General features: G+C 36.3%; 1 protein-coding gene across 2 annotated transcripts in view; it reads left to right on the plus strand.

Annotated features, from left to right (window-relative positions):
* Positions 1 to 24,166, plus strand: part of CDK17 (cyclin dependent kinase 17) — a 90,434-nt gene that overhangs the window by 19,732 nt on the left and 46,536 nt on the right. Inside the window, exons 2-3 of one of the 2 annotated variants that reach the window (XM_064655401.1) lie at positions 17,522 to 17,670; positions 22,185 to 22,223. In XM_064655401.1, coding sequence (XP_064511471.1) covers positions 17,553 to 17,670; positions 22,185 to 22,223 — 157 coding nt within the window. In that variant the 5' untranslated portion in view covers positions 17,522 to 17,552. The remainder of the gene's footprint in view (positions 1 to 17,521; positions 17,671 to 22,184; positions 22,224 to 24,166) is intronic. The other variant, XM_064655403.1, reaches the window with a different exon arrangement.

Genomic DNA, 24,166 nt, shown 5'->3' on the forward strand with positions numbered 1-24,166 from the left:
TATGTTTTGATATCAGGCTAGTAGTGGAATTTGTAGCAAGGTAAACTGTCCTGAAATCTGTGGGGGAAAAATATTTGTGTTTCTGTAGTATTGATTTACTGACCACTTTACACCATTTCTTGTTTAATTTTGATGTGTAACTATTCTGAACATGTTGCATGTTTCAGTTCCTTGAAAACTTTCATCCTAGCATTGAATCCCAATTTGTCTAGGGCATGACTTAAATGATCCCTACGGAGAACTGAAGATTGCTACATGCAGTTGTCTAGAGCACATCCCTCTTTGAAGATTAGTATATAGATTCATTGTTTACATTATTTTCTTTCCAGAAATACTGTTTTTGATTGCATACTTTTCAACAGTAGCCATGCAAGTACAGTGAAAGAAGTTATGATTTTTTTGGTATTAATATTTTTCTTGTTAAATTAATCCATTTGTGGCAAAATAGTGAGACTATTCATCTTTAGGGAAAAAAGCATCAAGTGGCTGTTTAAGTGTCTGTATTGCTATATATTTTTCCATCTATTCTTTAGCCATACTTGCTCTTATAATATAATCAAATACTGCAAATGTTTTGAGTAAGTGTACCTTCAGTAATAATGCATTTATTTCCAAGCAGTCTTGTTGCTGTTGACTGACAATAAAATAGTTTATAAAATGTGCAGCATTGAGAAAATGAACAGATAAATCAACAGTGATGGCCACATAGCCTTTAGCTGTAGTGTATTTCTTTTCATAGTGAAGAAGAATCATTTTGCTCCACGGAATCAATTCCATCATTAATATTTAGGCTTAAGGAATTTGCTGTTACATGACTGTTACTGTATTCATCATATTTTATGGATTCAAACAAAAATTTATTGTAGGTTAATAACTTTTTAGTTGTAATTGCTTCAAAACCAGATAAAAATATGCATTGTGATAATGCTGAATTATGTAAAATATCAAACGTTCCTGTCAAATTGGCTGAGTCACATATTTCTCTCAACTTTTCTTTCTTTGTTATTTCAAATTTAAGGAACTGTTGTGCAGGGTACAAGATAATTAGAAATAATAACACATTTCAGTATTTTTACTTGAATAGTTTCAGCTGCATGAAATTTAAATTGGCCATCTAAGCTAAGGGGCTCAACACAGATGGCAGAGTAATGGCTGGCTAGTGATCTACTTCAGTCGAAAGGAGTACTTTAATTTTACAGGCAAGAAAATCTAGTTTTGAAAACAGACTAGAACAATTCATTTTTTAGAGCAAACAGTTTGAGTAGAACATGGTATTAAAACTGAATAACTTTCAAGTGTTTTGCCTTTCCTTTAAAGGCAACAAAATTTTGATTCAACAAAACCAGTAAATTTAATTGCAACACACACTGAAAATTTTATCTAAACAGTGTAAGAAAGAGGTTTGTGTACTGCTCTGTTTCTTACTCTGTGTAAGAGCTGTCATTTGGTTTTGTGCTAACATTTTCATGTAAATCACAGCATCTGTCTTTTGCTGTTTCTGAAAAAGAAAGAAATTGTTATTGGTTTATCTGCAGGGGGATGAGTTACAATTCTCTTAAAGAGACATTTTGAATATCACCTTATTTCTGAATAAAACAAAATTCCTTTTTGGGTTTTGAGGACTTCTGATAAATCTGTTGTTGTTCTTAGACTTTATTCTTCATTTTCTCATGGCCTGACTTCTAGTTTCTTTACACTTTTGGTCTTCCCACCTTTATTGAGGATGGGATAAGTGAAGAGAGTACCAAAATAGAGCTTGCATTTGTGTCTTGGTGGAATTAGATAATTTCTGTGGTATCTGTACTTACTATTCCTTTGACTAAATGTTCAAATGATTTTTAGATAGTAACACTGCGTTGACTTAAGGCTTCCTGTGTACAGTAAAGGAAACCAGAGATCTTTGAAGCTCTGGAGATCTTCTGTCTCATTCTCATTTAAAGATTAAAACTTGCCCTAGGCACTTAAGGGCTCACTAACTGGACGTGGCAGATCATTAATATATTTTATGATAGAGTAAAAGTGATGACATATCTTCAACCTTTCTGGAGTTATTCTTGTAAGAAGACTGCACAACTACAAAGTAGCCCAAACTTTGTCCTCTACTCTTGTGTGTCCTTCTTAGGAGTAATTTCTGAAGGAACAACCCCTTGAAACTAGACACATTATAGATATCTGACCAATTTTGCTAAGTTAAGTAAGAAGTAAAAATCATGACATTGAGTAAAGAGGAGAATGGTATCTTGACTGAACAGTTCAGTTTTTGTTCCTATGCAAGACAGAGCCTTAGTTTCGAGATGGTCTTGGTTCTTAAGCTTAGGACTGGTTCTAGTACTTTTTTTCTTGAAAACACTTGAGAATTGGGAAAGCACAGGTTTGGAAAATAGAAAATTTCATATTTGACTATAAACCTTCTTGAGCTGATGTAAATTTTTGAAAACTTCATTCACAAATGAAATTTAAAGCAAGGCTTTTAGTCTCTGAGGTGTCTTATGTTGGTCTGATGGTTCTCCTGGAAGTTGATGGAAGTTTTAATGTCTTCAGTGGGAGAGTAATTAGACCAACAATAGAAATAAAAAAAAAGAGAAAAATTTTGATCAGGTAATGGTGGAAAAGATTTTTTAAACAAAATACTAAGTAAGAACATCAGCCTGTAATTGGACTTCTTGAAAACCCTTGTTTCTTTGATGCCTGAAATAAGATTGCTTAGGGGGCTGTAGGGCTTTCTGATTGCTGTTTTACTCTGGAAGGCTGTCACTACAGCTCTATCTGTGCAAGCTCCTGTACTGCAGATCTCAGCTGCACCTCTAGCAATAGCAGATTTGTTCATTAGTCTCACTGCAGGATCACTCATCAGTGCAAACTTGGTCCAGATGAAGTGTAAGCAAATAATAACACTTCTGTTGACTTGATCAGAACATGTAACAATGGTGCTTTTCAGCTTTCTGGTGACTTGTACAACAGTTGATCCTCTGTTTAGTGTAGGTTTGGAACAGAGTTATACTTACAGTGTTTTGAACAGATCTGTGCAGAAAAGCTGGAGAATTCTGCTGCTTTGCATTGTGTGAATGTGTGGGCTTTTGATCTAGTAATTAGGCAGCATAATACTCAGTTTACTGTCTTGAAATGTAGCTCAAATCTCTTGTCATCATTTTCCCTTTTTATTGGTGAGAAAACTTGTTGCATGCAGCTTACTCCAGTCCTTTCTCTCCTTTTCAATACCTTGTGAGTCTCCTGTCTTCTTCAGTTTCCCCTCTCTTGTAATTTCACAGTTTATGCCTGTCATTCACTGCCCATTGCATTTCCTTGCTCAAGCTTCATTCTCCAGAGGCTCTAGTTGCTATCTCATGGAAGCATCAATATATGTTTAACCTTAAAACTTGTTTTGTTGCAACTTTTTAAATTGTAGGTTCCAGAGTAACTTCTCTTAACAAGAGCAAGCTTGTATGTAGTGCTTCACAATCTTTTCTAACAGATGTTTAAATATAGTTAGGATACTAACTGAAAATAGCTGATTTCTTTTTTCTTTTCCCTAAGACTGCAAGGTGATTGTGCATAATTTCTCTTCAGTAGCTTGTATGCTTTAATGTAATTGAAGACTGATAGGCTGAACAGACAATTGAAATAGCTTTTATATAAATTATAATGTGGAAATCAAAGTAGAGGTTGAGCAGTTAAAGTGAAGATCACAGCGAGTTTAGGAATGTGTTTTGATCATTATAATCTGTGCAGTTCTTGTATGTTTACCTGGTTGCTTGCCACCCTCAAAGATTTAGCTCTCAATTTTTTCTATGTTGTTTGGTTTCAGTAACAGTATACCAAGATAATACATATTTTTACGTGTTGTTTCTCTGAATTATTTTTTTTTAACAAACCCTCTTTGATTTAGCAAATTCGGTCTTCATTCTTGAAAACCACCTTTGCTTTCATTAACCTGAGTTTGTTCTATGTTCTTTGTATAAAGCAAAAGTGAATATGCTTCTAGTACAATTTTAGCCGGGCACAAGCACTTTATGCCTAGCACATTTGCTACCATCAGGATTCTCCTACAACTCTTTTCTCAATAATGGTAGTGAATTCAGAAAGGAAATATTTCATAACCACATAACAGTTTATGTCTGTTTTATCTTTATTCATGATAAATGGCTCCATTTTGGACCTTGCTTCCAACAGTAGAGATAGCTAAGTTTTGAAGATCCAAAGCTATAGGATCGTAGAATGGTTTGGGTTGGAAGGGACCTTAAAGATCATCTCATTCCAACACCCCTCCTGTGGGCAGGAACACCTTCCACTAGACCAGATTGCTCAGGACCCCATCCAACCTGGCCTTAAACACTTCCTGGGATGGGGGTCTACAGTGTCTCTGGGCAACCTTTTCCACTGCCTCACCACCCTCACAGTAAAAAGTTTCTTCCTAGTATCTAATCTAAATCTGCCTTCCTTCAGCTATAAGGCCATTCCCCCTTGTCCTATTGCTACATGCCATTGTTAAAAGTCTCTCTCCTGCTCTCTTGTAGGATCCCTTTAGGTACGGGAAGGTGCTATAAAGCCTCTCCAGAGCCTTCTCTTCTCTGGGTTGAACAACCCCAGCTCTCTCAGACTTTACATGTAGGAGAGTTGCTCCAGCCCTCTGATCATCTTGGTGGCCTCCTCTGGACTTGTTCCAACATGTCCACATCTTTCTTGTGTTAGGGGCCGCAGAGCTGGATGCAGCACTCCAGATGGGGGTCTCACAAGAGCAGAGTAGAGGGGGAAAATCCCCTCCCTTGACCTCCTGGCCACGCTGCTTTTGATGCATCTCAGGATACTCTCTGGGCTGCGAGTGCGTGTTGATGAGACACGGTGAGTTCTTGTCCGCCAGCACCCTCAAGTCCTTCTCCTCAGGGCAACTCTCAAAATAATTTTTCTGAATTTCTGAAACAATTTTTGTAAACGTTCATAATCTTACTCTATTTACATTGTTTTAGTTCTGTGGTGGATTCTATTTTCAAATGAATTATGAGAACCTAAAAGTAGATGTCCTGAGCAATTCATGTGCATATTATGCAGAAGGCAAGTGTATGCATACCTGACCAGATAAAGGAAAGTGTGTCAACCTAGAGTCGTTCCTTGGCAAGGAATCTTACAGTCTGTGGTAACCATAGCATTATATGGAACGAAGAACCTGAATTGTTGAGACAACAAAATAATTTTGAAGATCTAGGTTTTCATATAACCCCCAGGTTACTTAAGTACTCTTGTAAAAATCCCTTCAAAAAGTGTTCCTTATAACCTCTGCTAGGGACATAGAGGGGTCAGAGATGGACAGCGGAGAAATGTCCTAAGTTTCACCAACAGTGTGGAATAAAAGATACAAATATCCCAAAAAACTGTTGGAGCAGTTAGATGGTCCCAATTGTTTTAAATGACAATACTAAACAAAACAGAGTCCTGAGAAAAAAAGAGTCCATGAGATTAATGAAATCAGCTGATACCTAATGGTATTTAGATTTGCTCTCAACAGTCAAAGGCTATGGCTTGTTCTAGTGAGTCATTCTGATGCCAGAAATGGTAATGCCTAGAGGATGACTGTTAGAAATAGTACCTATATGACATGTATCATATTGGGAAGAGAAAGGTTTGAGTTTATTTTGCTCTATGAATGTACAATATACTTTTATATGGGATATTGGCTGGACTGCAATCCAACAGTTTATTTCATGTAATTAAAATCAGAAATGGCACAAATGAAGAGTGCATGTCAACAGTTGAGCAGAAGGAAGCATACACAGTTCAGTAGACAGATATGGTTGCTGTAACCAGGCCTTCATTAAAACTACTATTTCTTTGTAACTAGTGTAACTTAGTAACTAAATGTACTTATTGATACTGAACAGAAGCATAACTTTGTCTAATTGTGTATGTGTATCTTGTTTCTATGTGAAATAAACCTGTAGTTTACTGAAGTAAGTAGTAATAGTGAGAGCCTGTGCTGTTCTGTTTTATCATTCAGCTGATGAGAAGTTTAATTCTCAAGTCGTGTTATAAAGATGTACTAAAAACACAGGGACAGGGAGATAAAAAAATGACTTCACGGCAACAGTCTGGCAGATTTTTATTCTGATGTTTTCATCAGAATGTAAGAGTGAAATAATTGTGTAAGGAGAACCTTATATGTTGGGGGTTTTTGGTTATTTAATTTTGAAAAACCTTCTCTAAAAGCAAGTGTAGTTTGTTTCTCTTAATAAAAAAATCTAATAGCTCATTTTATTTACTTCAAAGATATATCTGTTTACCAGGTGTTGTGCTGAAACTGTATTCAAGATGCACAACTAAAATTTCAGTGTGATAGTACTTGATTATTTTGTGCTTCTACAAATTACTGATGAGACATAGATCCCTGGTCCTTTTGAAGGTGTTCTCTTGGGTTCCCTTTTATTAAGCAGAAATGCAGACTAATTTTAGAGAAAGCAAGCTATAAATCTGAATTACAAGTACTGCAAATAAAAACTAGAAGTTTCTTGGGCTGTTTAATTTCAGGCTGATAGATCGTAGTTATCAAAAGGAAGTAAATTGGAGTGGGAGGATTCTTCTGGTTACTCTCCAGTATGCTTGGGTATGTTGAAAGGGAGCATACCTGGGTGGTAAAACAAATATATACTTCCCTTAAAATGCATGTAATATTGTTTTAAAGAATATTTTGGGAAAAGGATACTGTTTTCCAAGGCTTTTGAGCTGTGTAATTCAAGATCAGCTCAAGTATTTGACGTGGAAACGGTAGTTTGGTAGAAGAATAGCATATTCTAAAATTTTAAAGAAATAGACCTTCTGTTATATCAGTCAAAACATAATCTACTCCGTGAGATGGCAGATGACATGAATTGGACTTTGGATATCAAAGGTTGAATACAGGGAAAAAAACAACCCAAGGTTTTCCAAAGAAGGTTAAGAAACAAAGAACAACATAGCTGAGGGAAAAAAAACCAACTAGTAAGATAACATCTGTTGCCCTTAAACTTGGCATATTAGTTTTGAATGTTGGTGCTGCTTTATCATGAATTTTCTCTTATGTGTCTCTTTATCCCAGCACTTAGATTCCAGAAAGAAAAAACCATTATGGGAACCAAGTTACTGAATGTAATGGAGGAGGGAGGAAGCGATTAGAAGAGCTTGGACATCTCTTCCGTGTTAGAGGAGCAGGAGTCTTACGTGTCCTTGAGCAACTCAGTTTGGCCTGTTGTGATAGGACAAGGGGTAACGATTGTAAACTAAAAGAAAGTAGATTTAGACTAGATGAAAGGAAGAAATTTTTTGCAACGAGTGGTAGAACACTGGAACAGTTTGCCCAGGGAGGTGGTAGATGTCCCATCCCAGGAAATATGCACAGTCAGGGTGGACAGGACTCTGGAGCAGCCTGGTCTAGTTGTTGATGTCTCTGCTTATTGCAGGGAGGTTGGACTGGATGACCTTTGAGGACCCTCTCCAACCCAAACCATTCTATGATTGTAGCTCAGCTGGACTATATTGAGAGTTACCTCATCTAGTGACGTTATAATAACAGTTAGGGCTCTGTTTTCCTCCCTTGGAGTTTTACAGCAAAACTGCTTCAGTACTTCTCCAAGTGAAAAACTTAGTTTTGATACAGATGTGTATTAGACTATGATATTAAATGATGCTGAAGTAAGTCTCTTTAGGAAAACTCACTGTCTCTGTAGAGGCAGCAATTTAAATTTACCTTTTCATAAAACATTTTCTGTTTGTTAAACAAATCTTACAGTTTGACAGCTTTACTCAGGTCACTGACAGCAATAGCAATATCAGCCTCTGCAATGTGATTAACATCCAGATTGGGAATTAGTTTGCTGTGGAAGAGTTTGGCCCAATGTTAGTCCTTGCCAGGATGAGACTCTGTAAGCATTAGGCTTTAACAGCAGAAGAATGCTGGTGTTTATAAATCAGAAGAAATTATTTTGAAGACAAATACAAAATGTCACTTCTTTTCTTCTTACTCAAGAAACAAAAGAAAGCAAATGGATCTGCCCATCACAAATACCTATTTCAGACCAGTGCTCTGTACATACTGTGTGATCCTTTCCCTGCTGCTTTACAGAGATTTTGTAATAAAATATCCATCTGTCCTTACTCAGCCTTTAAACTGTAGCTTGCAGGGTCCTAGAGAAATACTGATATGCCATGTGTGTGGGCCTGCTTTTGTTGACAGTATCAGTGTTGCTTACCTGGTATTAGTCACAGTTATTTTACCTTTTTTAAATTCTGTTAAAAAGAAATCTGGAGACTACTTGTCTTTCAGGTTTTGTTTGCTAATTCTTTGTGTCTGGTGTAATGGTATTGACTGACATTAATAGTTGTTATTTTTCAAGGTTTCCTATATACTAATGCTGTCTTACAGATTTGGCATTCACTTACATATACATATTTTTTCCTTTTTTTTACTTGTTGCCATTTACTGAGTCAAGCTGAAGTCTTGTCACTCTCTCAGTTCTGTATAACCTGTTGTTGTTTCTTAATCTTCAGCTGGTCTCTGTTCAAGGTCCAGAAAACTTGTTTGGATACCTTCAGGTAGAGAATTGTTTATAGTAAGAGAAGGTAATGTGATGTTTTAGTAAGTGTCCTTTGATGTGCTAGACTGTTTGCTCAGTCTGGGAGGGAGTGGCCTCTCACACTGATTAACCGGAGTCGCCCAGATTACGTAGCTGTAATTTAGTTGTTCTGCTTAGTTTCAGAATCTGGGAACCCTTGTCCTGAATAGCCTCAGTTACCTGGAGGAAGACCAATGTGTAAGATTGTGAAAGACACATAGGGAAGAATTACCTGCACAGGCAAAGAAAAGGAGCATCAAGTGATCTTTAGTCTCTGTATGTGTTAGTCTCCATGTAGGGTTCTTGTTTTTTAAGCCAGCAGTGACAGTTGTGACAGCTTGATGCATGGCAGTTGCTTTATTTTGTATATTTAAATGAAGATGTAACTTTTTTTCCCCTGGCTCCTTGAACCCTCAAGAATACCTGTTGTAAGGCCGTCAGCTGCTCAGACTTAATATGGGAGCAGGATGTTGATGCAGGAGAAGTATAGAGACAGAAAAAGAGGCATTTGCATGTAGTTATTGTGTGATGGGAATTGTAAGGGGCTGAACCTACTGCAGAGAATGAAGGCACTTGTGTTTCATTCTGTTTCATAGGCATTTGTTCTTGTTTTCCCATGTCATCTTTCCTCAACAGCATTTGCTATTGTTCTTTATTTTGTTCACAGATTAGTTTTATTTCAGATCTCAGTTTTTGTTTAGCTAAGCTAAAAAAGCTTAAGGCAAAACTGCGGTTTTTCAGGCTACTTTTCTGGTACACAGCAGTTCTGTCATAGTGCTCCCTGTGAGGACAGTCTTATACCTTGGATTTGATTTGCAGTAGTGACCAGTACTCTACTTCTGTGGAGGTATTAAATTGGCTTAAGCAGGCTCATGCTTTCCTCTCTGCCTTGTAGGGCGTATTGCCACCACCTTTTTGTTGCCAACGTAGCTATTTGCGAAGCCACTTGGCAAACATATGTTAAAACTCTTCTTTCTTTCCCAGGTTGTCAGCTAGATAATAATTTGCCTTACATGTTTAGTATCCTTGGCAATGGATACTGAAATGATCCATGTGTGCATATTCAGTTGACCATTAAATGGCAGCATGAACACTTCAGACAGATGTAGCAACATTTGTCTGAATGTTAGAACAGAACAAATTGGTGCCATGCTGAGATATCTTGACTGCTATGTAAAAATCAATACAGCAGAAAAAAATTGTAATTGACTTATTGTTCAGAGATTTTCTATTACTGAGGAATCTCTGAAGTTGTACCAATTACAAGATTTGAGAAGGGAAGAAACTATGGTAATTTGCGAGTTTTAAAAAAATTATTAAATCAGAGCAGTTTATAAGTTTATGTAAAAGACATTCATGAATTCGAACAAATTTTCAAAGACTGTTTATTGCAAGAATAAGTTTATTTACTGGTCCTTTGGAATTACCTTTGAAATACCTCAGTGGAGGTATTAAATGTGCTCAGCCCGACTATAAGAAACCTGTTTAGACTGTTGTTTCTGTCAGTAGTTGCTTTCTTAGTTGTAGCCAAGGTATTCTATCTGTCTGTCTGTTACTTCAGGAACAGTAATTGTACCATTGACAATATTTCTATCATCAGAAATCTCTAGAAAAATACAGAATACAGAAAAGACTGATAAATCATATGGATTTAATGTCTCCAAAGTGTCAGTTTTATCATACCAATTTTTTCTTAACATCTTGTTTTATGTAATGCCTTCAGTGCATCAGATCTGATATGTGGCTTGTTACTTGTTGGAAAAATATACATATATGTCATCAGTACTGTAGAACATGATCTGTACCATGCTGCTTATTGGTCTCTTAATTCACTAATTGAAAATTCTTCCAATGTTGTTATATTGTCCTTTCTTAAAAAAAGACAATCAACCAAAAAAAAAATCAATAAAACCAAACTGTCAGTTACTGTGAAACAACTTTCTCCTGGACAATTTTTTTTTTTAATCTTCTGCATGTACATAGAAATGTAACAGAAATGCATTCAATGCTGTCTGTTTTTAAACCATTCATGGCTCTTTAATATTACTCTTAGGCACAGATGTCTACCTACAGTAATTGTGGAAGGGTTTGATTTTACATTTGCTTTGTGGGCTTTTATGTCAGACCTTTCTCTCCGGGTTGCTTGATGGGGCTTTTTTTGTATTCACAACTATACAGAATGTGTACTCAGGTTCAACATGTCATAAACCCAAAAATTTGACATTTGTAGTAGAAATTGTGAGCTGTAAATTTATAATGATTAGCCACAGAAAACTAATTTTTTATGACTACCTTCATTTTGTCTGCAGTCTTAACAGTTACAAAGATTTTTTTTTCTTGGTGTGAGTTCTCACTTGGTGGTTAATTTCCAGGCAGGCCACCATAAAGTTTCCTCAACAGCTTTCCCACTTAATGAATTTTTATTTTAAAAGAAAAAGGCCAAACTGTTTTTTTATCTTGTTTAGAAAATTGTGCCCCTCTTCTTTGCTTATCCAAATCAGGTGTCGCTTTAGTTTTTTTTGGTTTATATTGTTCTAGTGTCTTTGTTGTGTCTCGATGCTGGATTCAAGAATATTGAAGTAAGTTGAAAACATTGCCTTAGCTCTCATGTTGTAAATAAAACTTTCTTGTTAGCACAACAAGAATCAAATGTGGAAGACTCTGGTCGTGGGAGTTCAGATGCTTACAGGACGGGTGGTGCTGGGCTGAGAGCTACTGGAGTTTCAGAGAAGGATCTTCAGTATGAGATTCTTTGATTTGATGCCTGAATTGTAATGGGGGGGGGGGGGAAGGCAAGCCTTGAAAATCATGCTTTTTGTTGACAAAATTGCTCAGGCTCACAAAAGATTGCAGATGCTTTTCAGTCTTAGAACCAACATTGTCTTCCGCTCAATTTTCTTCCAAAAACTTGCTGGTTTGCAAGACTGAGGAAAATTGTCCTAGAGGTGATGGCTGCAACATTGTAAATATGTTACTAAAATAATCTCAGTATTAGGGAATAGCAAGCTTTGTGTGCACAGCTTCTTTTTTTTATAATATTTTTTCCTGAATGCTGCATTAAGGCTTAATACTTACTAATCAAAGCTCATAAAATTACAGATATTGCTTTTGGTTTCCACTGCTCACTTATCTTCCAGGATCTAAAGTTCTGTGGCTCTCTGGTAGTATTTATGCTACATCCATACATAAATAGTTTCTGCCTTTCCCTTCAATAGAAAAAGGACTTTCAATTTATGGATCTGACAGCAACTGCAAGAAGCTTTGCCAGTCAGCTCATTTGTTTTGTTGGCTTAAATGTCAGCCAATTTAACCAGACTCATACTGTGTTTTTTCACTTGGCACTTGAGAGAACAGAGCCTTTGATAATTAGCATGGAGTTATTAATCAGTACAATCTATGTAATCTAGCGAGATCTATCAAATAGTATGTCTCTGGTGATTTTGGTGTTTGGTATGGCTTGAATCTGTGTGGTAGAGAATACATGTCTATATTGTAAAGAATGTAGACTTGTAATGATTACCTGAGTAAAGTTTTTTGAGTCCAGGGAAAGAAGCACAGAATATGAAAAAAGGACTGCAAGATTTGACCCTGTTGGCAGATTTGGTGGTTTTGTTGATTTTTTTTGTTCCTTTAAATTCTATACCAGTAGTTAAATATGCCTATAATAATGATCAATATGCTTTTTAACTTAAAGGATTAACTAAAAAGAAGCCAAAACTCCTTCTATTAATTTCTGTCCTTCGCTACTCTTTAAAGGCAAAGGGATTGGGGGGGGGGGTGAAGATACAGAAAAGTATTCACAGGCTAAATTAAATTAGAACAGGGTAATTTCCATATATTTCCTCTGTTTGCAATGGTTCTTCCAGTTGATGATCTAGATCAGGAGCTGAATATAGATGCTCTCATTCCCTTTGTGAGGAGCCTCTTTGCCTACATTACCTAATAAAACTATCCTCAAGATAAGAAGTTAACCTTTGTGAGTACCTTTCTACCTCCAGTTTTGAGTAATTGTTTGGCTGTGATTCTATAAGTACGTAAAAAGGAGCTTCACCTCTAAAGTTTAGTTCCATATTGGATATTGTTTTATTCATAAGAAAAAGGCTCTGAGGGTGCTTTTGCCCTTTTTGCACTTGGGAGGTCAAACTAAGCTGTGGTATTTGACTTCACAGTTTTTTCTTTCATCAGTAACAGAGGCCTTGTTTGTCAGATGTTTATCTGTACAGTGTCAGTTCTTTGACCCAATGCAGCATAAAGCTAATAACTTTTTAAGTAGCTGTGTTCCTGACAAGAGAGTCTAATTGCTGAGTCTGGTATTGTTTCTAAAGACCAGAGGTAGAAAAATGCAGTAGAAAATTTTCTTCATTGAAGTGAACAAATGTAAGTTGAAACAAATACAAAGAACAGATGCAATGACTAAGATGCTGTATTTATAATCCATTCTTGTAGAGTAGAATTGTGATTGTAAGGAAGTGTGTCTGTACTGTATGTGAATTTTATGAGCGTTTAAACTGATGGTTCATGATCTTGGATAAATTATCTATATACTTCTCATTAGTGTAATTAATAGTTTGCTCTATATTTGATGTGCAACATGCTGATGTGATCAATAGTTTTGTTTTTCTAATTCAGGTAGATCAAGAACAGTTTATTAAATATAAATTACTTGATAGAAAGCTGGTTTTCTTTTTAGAATTCTTTTTTTCCTTGACAGGTGTTTCCTGTTCCTGTTTTTAATTAATATCGTTTGCAGCACTTTAAGCTTTTCAGACCACTCTTTCTGACACAGGGAGTTCATATGGTGTGCTGTTACCTGCTTTCTTTGATGTCTTCTGCCTGTGGCTTTAGTTTGCTCACCTCCTTAGGGGCCATGATGCATCCATGCTGTTGCTCATGCTGTTAGGTAGGGTTTCTGATCCTCTCCTTCCCTCCCCACTTCAGCTGTCAGCTTACAGGTGAGTTTTCCGGAACAAGAACTGCCTTTAGATGTTTGGAAAACACCTATGCCTTGTAAAGCAGCTTGTAAAAGCAGTCAGATAGCAACTTCAGTGTGTATCTGAGTTGAAAAGTACTTTTATAATGCTTGATTTCTATGTAGATGTATCTTAATGCAGTATAACTTCTGGAAGCAGAAGAGTCAGCACTTAGACTGATGCAAAGCTTGTTGAAGGACAGGTTCCCTTTGACTTCAAAGGGCTTTGAATCAGCAAAATCTTAGTAATCTTGGTATTTGTGATCCTCCTGAAATAAACTGACTAAAATTTAAGCTGTTAAATAACTTAATTTTGAACATTTTAGCTGAATTTTTTTAAACTTACAGGGATTAAGCACACGTGTTAATTGTGTGTGAAGGTCTTATGCATTTCTTTTTTCATTCTCAAGGTGTACCAAGGGTCTGGGAGATTGAAGGAAGTGGTAGGGTTTTTTGAGGATTTTAGCCATTGGCAGTCTAAGACCTCTGATTTTTGGTGAATATACGAGTGCAGCATCTGGTTGAGTTACTTCTTTTGGAATCAAAATGCTTTAATGTCTGTCTGCTATGTAGCCAGGGTGTTGTGAACATCTGTTTGTGCTGAATGTGAAGTGCTATACTACGGGCATTGTGGGAAGGATTGGTCTGATTCAGAGAAGGTGAGCCAGAACCCATATGTTTAAATCTGATCTTAACCTGGATGATTTAAAAAGTGCAGTTTGTTTTCAGAACTGTATTAAAAGATCACATTTAGAGACTTTGGGTTCAAAACAGGGGTTTAAGACTGTTGAAGCCAACTGAGTTAATGACAGTGTTGGAAAACAGAAAATGTAAATTTGAGCATTTTTTTCAAGGATTAACTTATGTTGCTTTTAAAGACAAAAAGACCAATTTTTCAGGGTTATACTGCAGATCTTTTGTAAGAAGCGGCAGTTCCTTTTATACATTGTTGCTTCCTTCATTTCATATCATATCAGTATAAGGATTGAACAGTCTTTGCCAGCTTTTGTGGGTTGTATCAGATAGTATCATGTGAGATTGCTTGTCCTCATTCTGTCTGCAGAAGACTAGAATTTGCCTTAGTTGCATTCAAGTGTATGCATCTATCTGCTATGACATCTAAAATATTTGATTTGCATATTATGTATTCAGAGTAGGTAAATTTACAGAATAGAACAGTCAAGCTGTAGTTTCTATTCTAGAACTAAATATAAAAATAACAGTATATTCTTCTCACAATTTTTAAGAATTTGGAGAAACATCATGAGTCTTATTACATCTAATCATTGCTATTACATGTCTGATACTAATCAAGTAATTCCAGTTCGGATTTAAATTAGGTTTACTGTTAAAAGGAGGTAAGTATGCATCTGCTGTGAATTGGTGAAAATGAGTGTCAGACAATTTCCCTCCAGATTTGTTAAACTGAATTAAAAAGGACTTTTCTGCAAAATTGCTGTCATTTTAAAGAAACAGTGCTAGCTTTGGATTGTATAGGTGACATTTTCAAAGCTCCGTTCACTGATACCTGGTCTCAAACTACCAAGACTTAGCAGGCTCTACAACTTAGGCTGTGAGAATGAAGAAGTCAAAAAGATAAGACATTTCCAAGTGCTCGATACCAGTCACTTCTCCTTCCATTCTTTTCTTCCCCCCTCTCCTTTACAAATCTGAATTAGCAAGAATACTGGTGCTTTAAGGGAGGAAAATTTGGTTTCATTTCTGTGAGCATCTTTTCCTTTATAAAAACAGAATTACATTTCAGTAGAAGGAAGCATTCACTCACATGTACGTTCCCACTCCTTATTCCTTTTTACTGTTGAATTCTTGGAAAATCAAGCTGTGAACTTTTTCAGAATCCTAGCTGCTCCATGAAACATTCCTTTAACAGGAGAGATGTTGTAACTATAGTTAACAAAAGACTTGCTTTTTTATTAGCTTGAGATTTAGAATGTCTCTTAGATTTTCTAATCCACCCATCTGTTAATTTATATGTAATATTCTTCAGCATTAGACCTTCTTTTTAATTAAAAAATTGTGTAAGCTTAAATACTTGCAGAATCAAAATCCAGGAACAGCCTGTTTCCCTATAAAGGCACCTGGTTTTTTGGTTACTGCCCAAGTGGAAAATTGGAAAGAAATTGTTGTGCTGTCAAGTAGCTTTAGGGTATTACATAGCTTAAAAATTGCATGTATCTTTTTGAGAATAATACATGTAGGAAAATGCAGGTTTCAAAGAAAATTGTGGGAGAATTGAGAAAACTACATATAAATGCTGTGTCCTTCCAAATATTTTACAAAACTGGGTTTTTAAGAGAAACAGGAACCATTGTTTTTGGAAAGTTAAATGCAGAAATAAAACCGTTTCAAGTAAGGTCTTTAAAGCTGGTCCTGAACAGGAGAATTAAATATTCCCCTTGGAATATTTTCTGAATGCAGGTTTTTAACAATAAGCATATCCTGCTTTTGAGCAAAGTTACTTATACTAAGGCATGGCTTTATTGCACATACAGTAGTGCATTAAAGGGGCAGTTTGGAAACTGCTGTCTTAACTGTATCTCCATCGGTATATTTTATTTCCTATATATCTGTATCCAGTGCCCCACTATTTCTGCTTATACTGACTGTGGTTGTCTGGGATGTTACCGTTTTGTAATCCACCTCTTCTCCCTTGGATGCAGCTGTTGCTTTGCCAATGATTTTACTGTTCATCTCAGACTTTGGAGCTTATATCCCAAAGGTCTTCTTTTATCCATCCCTAATGTGTTTTCTTCTGTCCTAAGCAATCTAGTGTTGTGATAGCTCAGTCTATGTATGCATTCTCCTACCACTCGCAGCCACTTCCAGGTTTGTTCCACCACTTTGTTTTCCTTTTTATTATGGAGCATCTAAACAAAGAGTAAGTTCCACAGTTGAAATGTGTATGCTTAAGGGAATGCTGTCAATACACTAAATGTAGATTGTGACATACTACTTCTTGCATTTCTCTGTTTAAAGGAGAACGTCGAGGAAAATTTGATTTTGTATGTGAATTATGCATTTTGTAGTGCAAAGAAGCTGATGGAGGGGAAAAAATATATGAGCTCAGACTTAAAACTATGCTCTGCTTGTGTCGGGCACTGCACATGTGAATCTTGGAGGTTGTGAGCAGATGAACAAGTTACTGTGAAATAACATCAAGGGTGAATTGTCCATATAGACTAAAGAAGGACTCGTGCCTCTTGTCATGCGAGGGCAAACATATGGCACACCACAAAGTTCACTTACCAGCTTAGACTTGTGGCAACATGTTTATTGACCTGGACCTTTTGTTATTATGGCTTGTTAGTTTATCACTTTCAATGGAGAAAGTGCCTTCTGCTTTGTTCCCAGTTTAGTCTTACTGCTCAGCTTCAGAGAAATACCTGTTTTAGTCAACACTGTCAGGCCCTGGCTGTCTTATTTCCGTAGGTGGGATCAGGTTTGAGAATTGCTTTTGTGTTTAAGGCTTTCAGCGTTGTCCCCTTCCTCCTTTTGTGAAAAGGGCAAAATACAGAGAAGTTCCGTAAGTTATCATCATAAACAAATGGGCTTAAAACAGAAGGTTGCAGCCTCTTTCCGCTCAGTGGATTTGGTGGAAGAGGCTGTGGAGAAGGCGATGGAGCACACGCTCATCGAGTTTTCAGATGACAGTTTGTTTTATTATCAGACTGTAAAACTAGTGATCAAATTAGCTGTTTTGTTTTTTTTAAAAAACACAAAGATTCTCATTTTCCCAAACAAATAAAAATTGCAAAAGTGTGCGGGCATCTGCCTCTCAAGACATTCTTCTTCCATCCAGTAGAGTAATCTTGCTTTAAGGATATTGTTTTAAGGATAACTTGGATATTGCCTAAATTTTCTGTAAGCCTTCCTGCATTTTTATGTCAGGCAGTTAAATTTCATTTTCTGCTTAAATAATTTTTTCTCACTTTTTGTTGTTTATTTTTGTTTTCAGGCTTCCTTAAGCCAGACTTAATACTGATAGAATGAAAAAATTTAAGAGGAGACTTTCCTTAACCTTGCGGGGAAGCCAGACCATTGATGAGTCACTGTCTGAGCTGGCAGAACAAATGACAATTGAAGAAAACAGCAGCAAAGATAACGGTAAGCATGTCTTTCACTTTGTAGAAAATGTAAGAATTTTGTCAGGCCCTGCTCAAGTGAGTGTTGCTGGGGTTTATTTTAGTTTTCACAGCTGCAGGGACTTCCTTCCTAACCATTTCTTTTGGTTTATCTTATATTCAACTGCCCTGGTTATTTCAACAGGTTGATATTTATCAAAATATCAATAAATATACAATATTTATCAAAAATATCAAAACAGCTATTTATCAAAAGCTACCTAAATTTATCTTTCTATGTCATGTGCAGCAAGGCTCACAGATGCTCTTTCAGTAAACAAACCCATTGTATGAATTTACTGGGTCTCATATCAGCTCATATGGCTTCAAACTGAGTCTTTTCTCAAAATCATTATTTAGTAATATGATTGATAATAATTGCTTAAGTATTATACATAAAACTGTTTACCTTGCCATTGGTGGTGCAGGGCACTAGTCTGAATTCTGTCATCTCTTCACGTCTCTCAATCGAACTTCTCTTCACCAATATCAGGGTGACTAGAAACATTCAGGATAACCAGCTTGCCCCTGTGTATCTTACATAAGTCTTTGGCTGATCCCATAAACATACTAGCTGCTGTAAAGTCCACATTAATGATGATACAGCTTTTGAATGCAATCTGCAGTAATAATGACTGGAAGGGGTTTTGTTGCTTGTTCTGTTTCCTGGGCTGAAGCATTTAAGTCATATTTCATCTTCAGTGCTGACTAGTGTTATTTTTTACTCTGCCGACATCTAAGATTTTTCTCAATTATCAAGTGGTCTGAATTTTATTTTTCCCCCACTTCACAGCAATAAATAATTCTGAATTTTCTCACTGAAAACTGACAGGGCCGGGAAATTTGAGCAGAGGTAGAGGCAATGGAATTTGCCTTGCAGACATTTAAACCCCCATTCTAGATAAGTTGCATACCAAGGTTTTGGAAGTTGTATTTACCTTTGGCAAAACAAAGTTAGTTATGTTTTTCGTTTTTGCCCTTAATCCCTGATATATTCGTGCTTTTGTCCTGTTTTTATCATGGGCCTTGCCCAGTATCTTGGGAAACAAGGTTTATTACAACTTTTTATGTGTTGATACAACAGGTCTGCTCTGAAGCAACAATTACAGTATTTTTACGCTGATATCTGCTAAGTCCTTTCTGAGACACTGGGTTGTCCCACATGATTTTATTTGTATTCACCTTAATTACTGATGCATATTTTCTTCAGACCTGTATATACTTCTGCAAGATTGATTTCATTATGGAAATAAGTGCTAAGAAAACTATTTTCACACTAAGAAATAAGCATGAAAAATTGTTACCAGCATCAGTGAATATAGTGGACTGGGTTGCTGAATTGATTCATTTGAAAACTGAATTCAGGAAGAATAAAAACATTTTACTTTAAACTGGACCATGTCCTGGCTGTCAGCTCAGGAGACAGAGAACACAGTAACTTGTTTACAGAAATGTGAGCTTATGCCATCTTAAACCATGTGTGAATCCATTTGCGGCTTGTAATATTTATCTGAGAATTATCCCAAACAGCAATACTTAGATGTCTTCTCCATGCTTGTTGCCAAACTGTGACAAGCAACTTCTCAGCAGATACTTAAAGTGATAAAAATACAATTCAAGAAAATATTTCTAATTGCAAATTTTTTATTTAGCTTTTAGTGCTCCTTTTATTTTGCTTTCCATGTTATTTAATTGGCCAAAAGGAACTTCATATGCTAGTATTATGATACATTATATGCTATGCTTATACATGCAGAATGTTGTTGATGCCTCAGTAGAGTCTTTTTGGATGCATTCAAGGTGTTGTTGGTCTCTTGAAAGAAGAAGAAATATAAACTGTACTTTTGCTGTGTGTAATCTTTACTCATCATTTTCTGTCACTAAAAAAAGTTTTACTGACACTTGCTACCTTTTTTGGATTCTTACGGAATGCATTTATTAGTATCTGTCCTATCTTTGATCTTGCAGAGATGAACAGGATACTACATTATGGATTTTTATTTTCCTTTGTTTTTCCTTTTCAACCCTACTTTTCTTAGGAAGTAGGGTTGGAAAATGCTTGCTAGTCTTGCTTTTGTAAAGGAAGCTCTAACTTTCCCACGGATGAAGATATTTTGGAAAGAGTAGGGTTTGGGCAATGAAAAGTGCTGGAAAAAGAGTCAAGTAATGAGTTCTCTCTTTTGGTGAAAGACAAGTTTAGTAGAGAACATAGCCTGGAAAAAAAATCCTTCAGTGGGCATTTAAAAAAATTGCTTAAAAAGGATTGATTAAATGAGGATGGTTTGCCTTGGCATCTTATAAAATCAGAGTGGTAAGAAGCCTGTACTAACTCTAAGTATCCTGCTGGGACACATGAGAGGATGTAGTCTCTTGAAGAATATTTTATAAAGTGATAGCTGCATTAAGATCTTGAAAGTGCATCCTTTACTGCAATGGTGCTTGGTCTCAGAAGGCAGGAGTAACCGTCTGCTTAGTTCTGCTTTTAGGAACAAACAGCTCCTTTACCTTGTGGAACAGAGAAACCCAAATGTGCCCAGTTTACAGGCTTTGAATCTGCTCTTAAAGAAACTTTAAAAGCACAGTTTAAAAACTTTAAAAGGCATGCCAATATCTTGATCTACAGAGAATCAAAGCCAGTGATACAAATAGCCTTCAGAAAGTGGTTCTTCATATATGCTTTATTTTCAAGCATTAGTACATCATCAACTTGAGAAGTGAGAGTTGAAGGGCATTGCAACTGTGCATTTTATGCCAGAAGTCAAGGCTAGACCCTGAACACTGAAGACCTTTACAGCAGCATTTTGTTCCGGTGTTGTTGTCCAATTTTGTTTTATTTTTTTTCTTTCTGGCAAATTGCTCATCTTGTCTCCTGTCATTCCATGCTGATGACTGCGTTCACTGAAGGTTATAATTTTATACATGCTAGCTTTTTTCCTTCCTGGGAAACAACTGTGTTAATGGACTGTAGAGATTGTAGGGACTAAGTCCGTAGAAAATCACATCTGTGCTGACCTAGAATCCACGCTCATGTCCATCTGATTTTCACGTACATATCCCGTAAAATCTTTAAAATAAAGTTCCAGTTCAGTGCTGCCATTCCAGGTGTAGATCACTTGTACATAGTACCAGGTACCTTTCCTCATGATCACCCTTTTGCAATAGCCTGTGTTGTTCAGTCCCCTGTCAAATGTTTCTTCTCCCAAACAATTGCCTGTGATTTCAAATAACTGTTGCTCCCATCCAGAGGCCCACCTTGTCATTAGCTCCAGCTTTGAGTGGGTTGTTTCAAGGCCAAAAGAACAGTACTCCTAATGCAGAACAAATTGTCCCATTTGTAGTTCATAGACATAAAAATAGATACATAACTTTTCATTTCTTAGCAGTACGTTGATACCATTGAATCAGCTAACCTTTTGTATGCAGTCTCATTTCATACACATACTCCTTTATCATGTGATGTCAGTACAATCTCAGTATGCATCACTCATCCATGAGCAGCAAAATGGGATTAGCAGGGATCAACCCACATTGTTCAATGCAGTAGTACAGAGCTATTGCACTGAATGTAGAATAACCATTAGTTTTGGGCTTTTTTTAACACCATCAAATTATTTAGTGACTAGAAACCTATATATAATTAAATCTTCCTTACAAATTATGTTCATCATAATTGGCTTCTGGGTGAGGAAGCATTGCCAAATCATATGCATAAACCATAACAATAAAGTGACCAGTGAAATGCATAATAATACATCTGAAGCCTTATGAACTGTGGACTGTATGAAGTATACTTCGGGCTAGCCTTTTAGCTAAGTACAAAAGCTTTTCATGGTCTCTGATGTTTCAACATATAAAATCAATTAGGTGGATTTGTTGTTTACTTTTCATTCTGCCATATTTTCATTCAGCATACTAACAATGTGCCGGCTTGCTTTTTTAATTCTAGGTTCTACCTTAATATATGTATTCAGATTAATATTAAAAATACTAAATGGTAATTTGTAGAAGTTGATGACTAAATTTACTCCTGAAATTTTTCTTTGCCAATGACATACTAATATAATTTGGCTAGAAGTAATATCCAAATCATGCATATTTTAAGCCCAATTCAGTGTAAAATTTATGCAAATACTTTAAATACATATGCTCTCTAATAAAAGCAGAAAATGTGGCCGTATTGTCTAATGTTATGAATTGCATTATCACAAACTCCAAGCATGCTTTTAATAATAATTGCAAGGCGTGTTCCAAAATATGTCCACAGCTCTTATATTTATATGTAAGTAACTTGGAAAGCATTCTATTTTGTCAAGTTTTGTTTTTATATATAGATAAATACACATGCACATAATAAGCAAAACAAGTGAAATTCTGATAGAAATGGCTATATGAATTTGTAGAATAATATTTATCCCCATTTAGTCTGTTTTAGCTCGGTGATGTGATCATAGGATCCATTCTCACGAACACTTGCATAATTTTTTTGTAATTTTACAGGTGTGAGTAATAATGGAAGGATCAGCTACGGTAAAGTGCGTAAGTGTTTTTTAGGTTTAAGGCATTAATGACTAGTTAATACTCTGATAAGAGGGGTGAATGTTTATAAAAATTGACACATTGCAATACTGTCTCAGAACATCCAAATGCCTTTGTAGCTGTAATCATGTCGTCTCATTAACAGAGCTGAAAAACTCGCATTCCATCTGCTTTGTGTGATTCCTTGAGCGTGGAAGTAAAACAGTGTGTTGCAACATATTTTCAAGACAAAGTTCTTGAATTGAAAATATAAGCATAGAAATGCTTACTGGTAATAAATCAGTACATTTTTTCTGTTGATGTTGGAGGAAAGTATCAGTATAAAAATGTGGGGGGTGGGAGGGAAAAAATCCCCAGAATTGCTAGAGCTCATTCGAGAGCTAGATTACTGCAAGTCACTGGCAGTTGTCACAGCTAAACACTGCACCTTGGATTGTCCCGTACTGACAGTGTTTTTATTACAGTCTGTATGTACCCTTCTGTGCTATGGTATACATCCATTTTTATTATTACTGTTCAGTGTGGTTTCTCCATCCCACATACACTGCACAACATAGTGTTCTTCCCTTTCTGTTTTGTTTCTTCCCACAAAACGTAGAGGCTCTGTTCATGTGTGGAAGTGCTTATGAAGTGAAATGAGCATGAAAATTCAGTGCCTGAAAGCATGCTGCAGAAACTCATAGTCTTGGAGGGCTATGTGTAGGTCTTGTCCACTCATAATTGTTCTCCTTCGCAAGTAGAATACAGATTTGGCAGGAGAACATGATGCTTAGATGCAGAAGTGGACTCTCTAAATACACCAAATTTCTGTTAGCGTAGGCTCACTGATGTATATGCAGAGATTTGTTCTCAAATGGTGCTCAGATGAAGTTTCTAAGTACAGAAAAGTAAAACACACGTAACTAGCCAACACAATTTATTTCTGAAAGTAGGGTAAAAAGGAGCCGGATCCTCTGTTTCCTGGTTTGGTTGGCAGCGTGGTTTCACAGATGTTTGCATTGGGAGTTACAGGGTAGCTGTGTGTGTGGATGCAAGGATAGAGGCCAGGGATGCTTGTGTCTTGGCTATGATGCTGACTCACATTGATTTAAATTGTAGCTAAAACAGTTTTCTGAAGGATTTGGTGTAGTGTGATGCCTTCTGCAGATGCAATTTTAAACTGATGGTTTGCTATGCTTATATGATTTGAGGTACAGAACTACCATGCCTGTGTTCCAGTGCAGATCTGATGAGCAAAAATACTGCCTGAGAATTATTTTCCAAACACTATGAAATACGTAAATCTCAGAGGCAGGTTTTTGGCTTTGAATATATTTCACTTGATTGTAATCTTTGTCCTGGCATCCAGACCAGAGGCAAAACCTCACTGCATGTGAAGTCAACTTTGAAAGACTTTTTTTAGTGTTTTTTTTTAGATGGCTTGATCTCATTCCTTGTGTTGCATATTATCTCTTGGTTTTGTAGTTTAAACAGAAGCCTTGGAAAAATGTCTGCCCTTTTTGTCCCAAATTAAAAAATAAAGTTTACAGGACATTACAGTGTCATTTTAGTAATTGATGTACTTAATTTCTCATCAAAGGTTGAAGACCATGTTTCTCTGGGTTTCTGTCAGCATATTTCTTCAAATGTGCTGCCAAATATTTTTTGCCCTGTGTCGTCCAAGTGAAGAATATTTGCTCTGGACATGACTGCTGCACTCAGATGGATAACTCTGAGCAATGGGAGGAATCCCTTGAGGTTTTGCTAAGTTTATAATATTTTAATAGTCAATAGTTCAGAGGTTTCATCTTATTATTTAATGAATAAATACTATTTTAAGTGATATTGAGTGGTTGCTCTGGTTTTAGAGTGACTTAATGTTTTCCTGGGTATCACATATTGGAGCCCAAGGAAACAATCCCATAAAATAATGTATAAATACACAGTATTTTGTAGTGTTCCTC

This window comes from Pseudopipra pipra, chromosome 5 (genome assembly GCF_036250125.1).
Source record: "Pseudopipra pipra isolate bDixPip1 chromosome 5, bDixPip1.hap1, whole genome shotgun sequence".
Classification (NCBI taxonomy): Eukaryota; Metazoa; Chordata; class Aves; order Passeriformes; family Pipridae; genus Pseudopipra; species Pseudopipra pipra.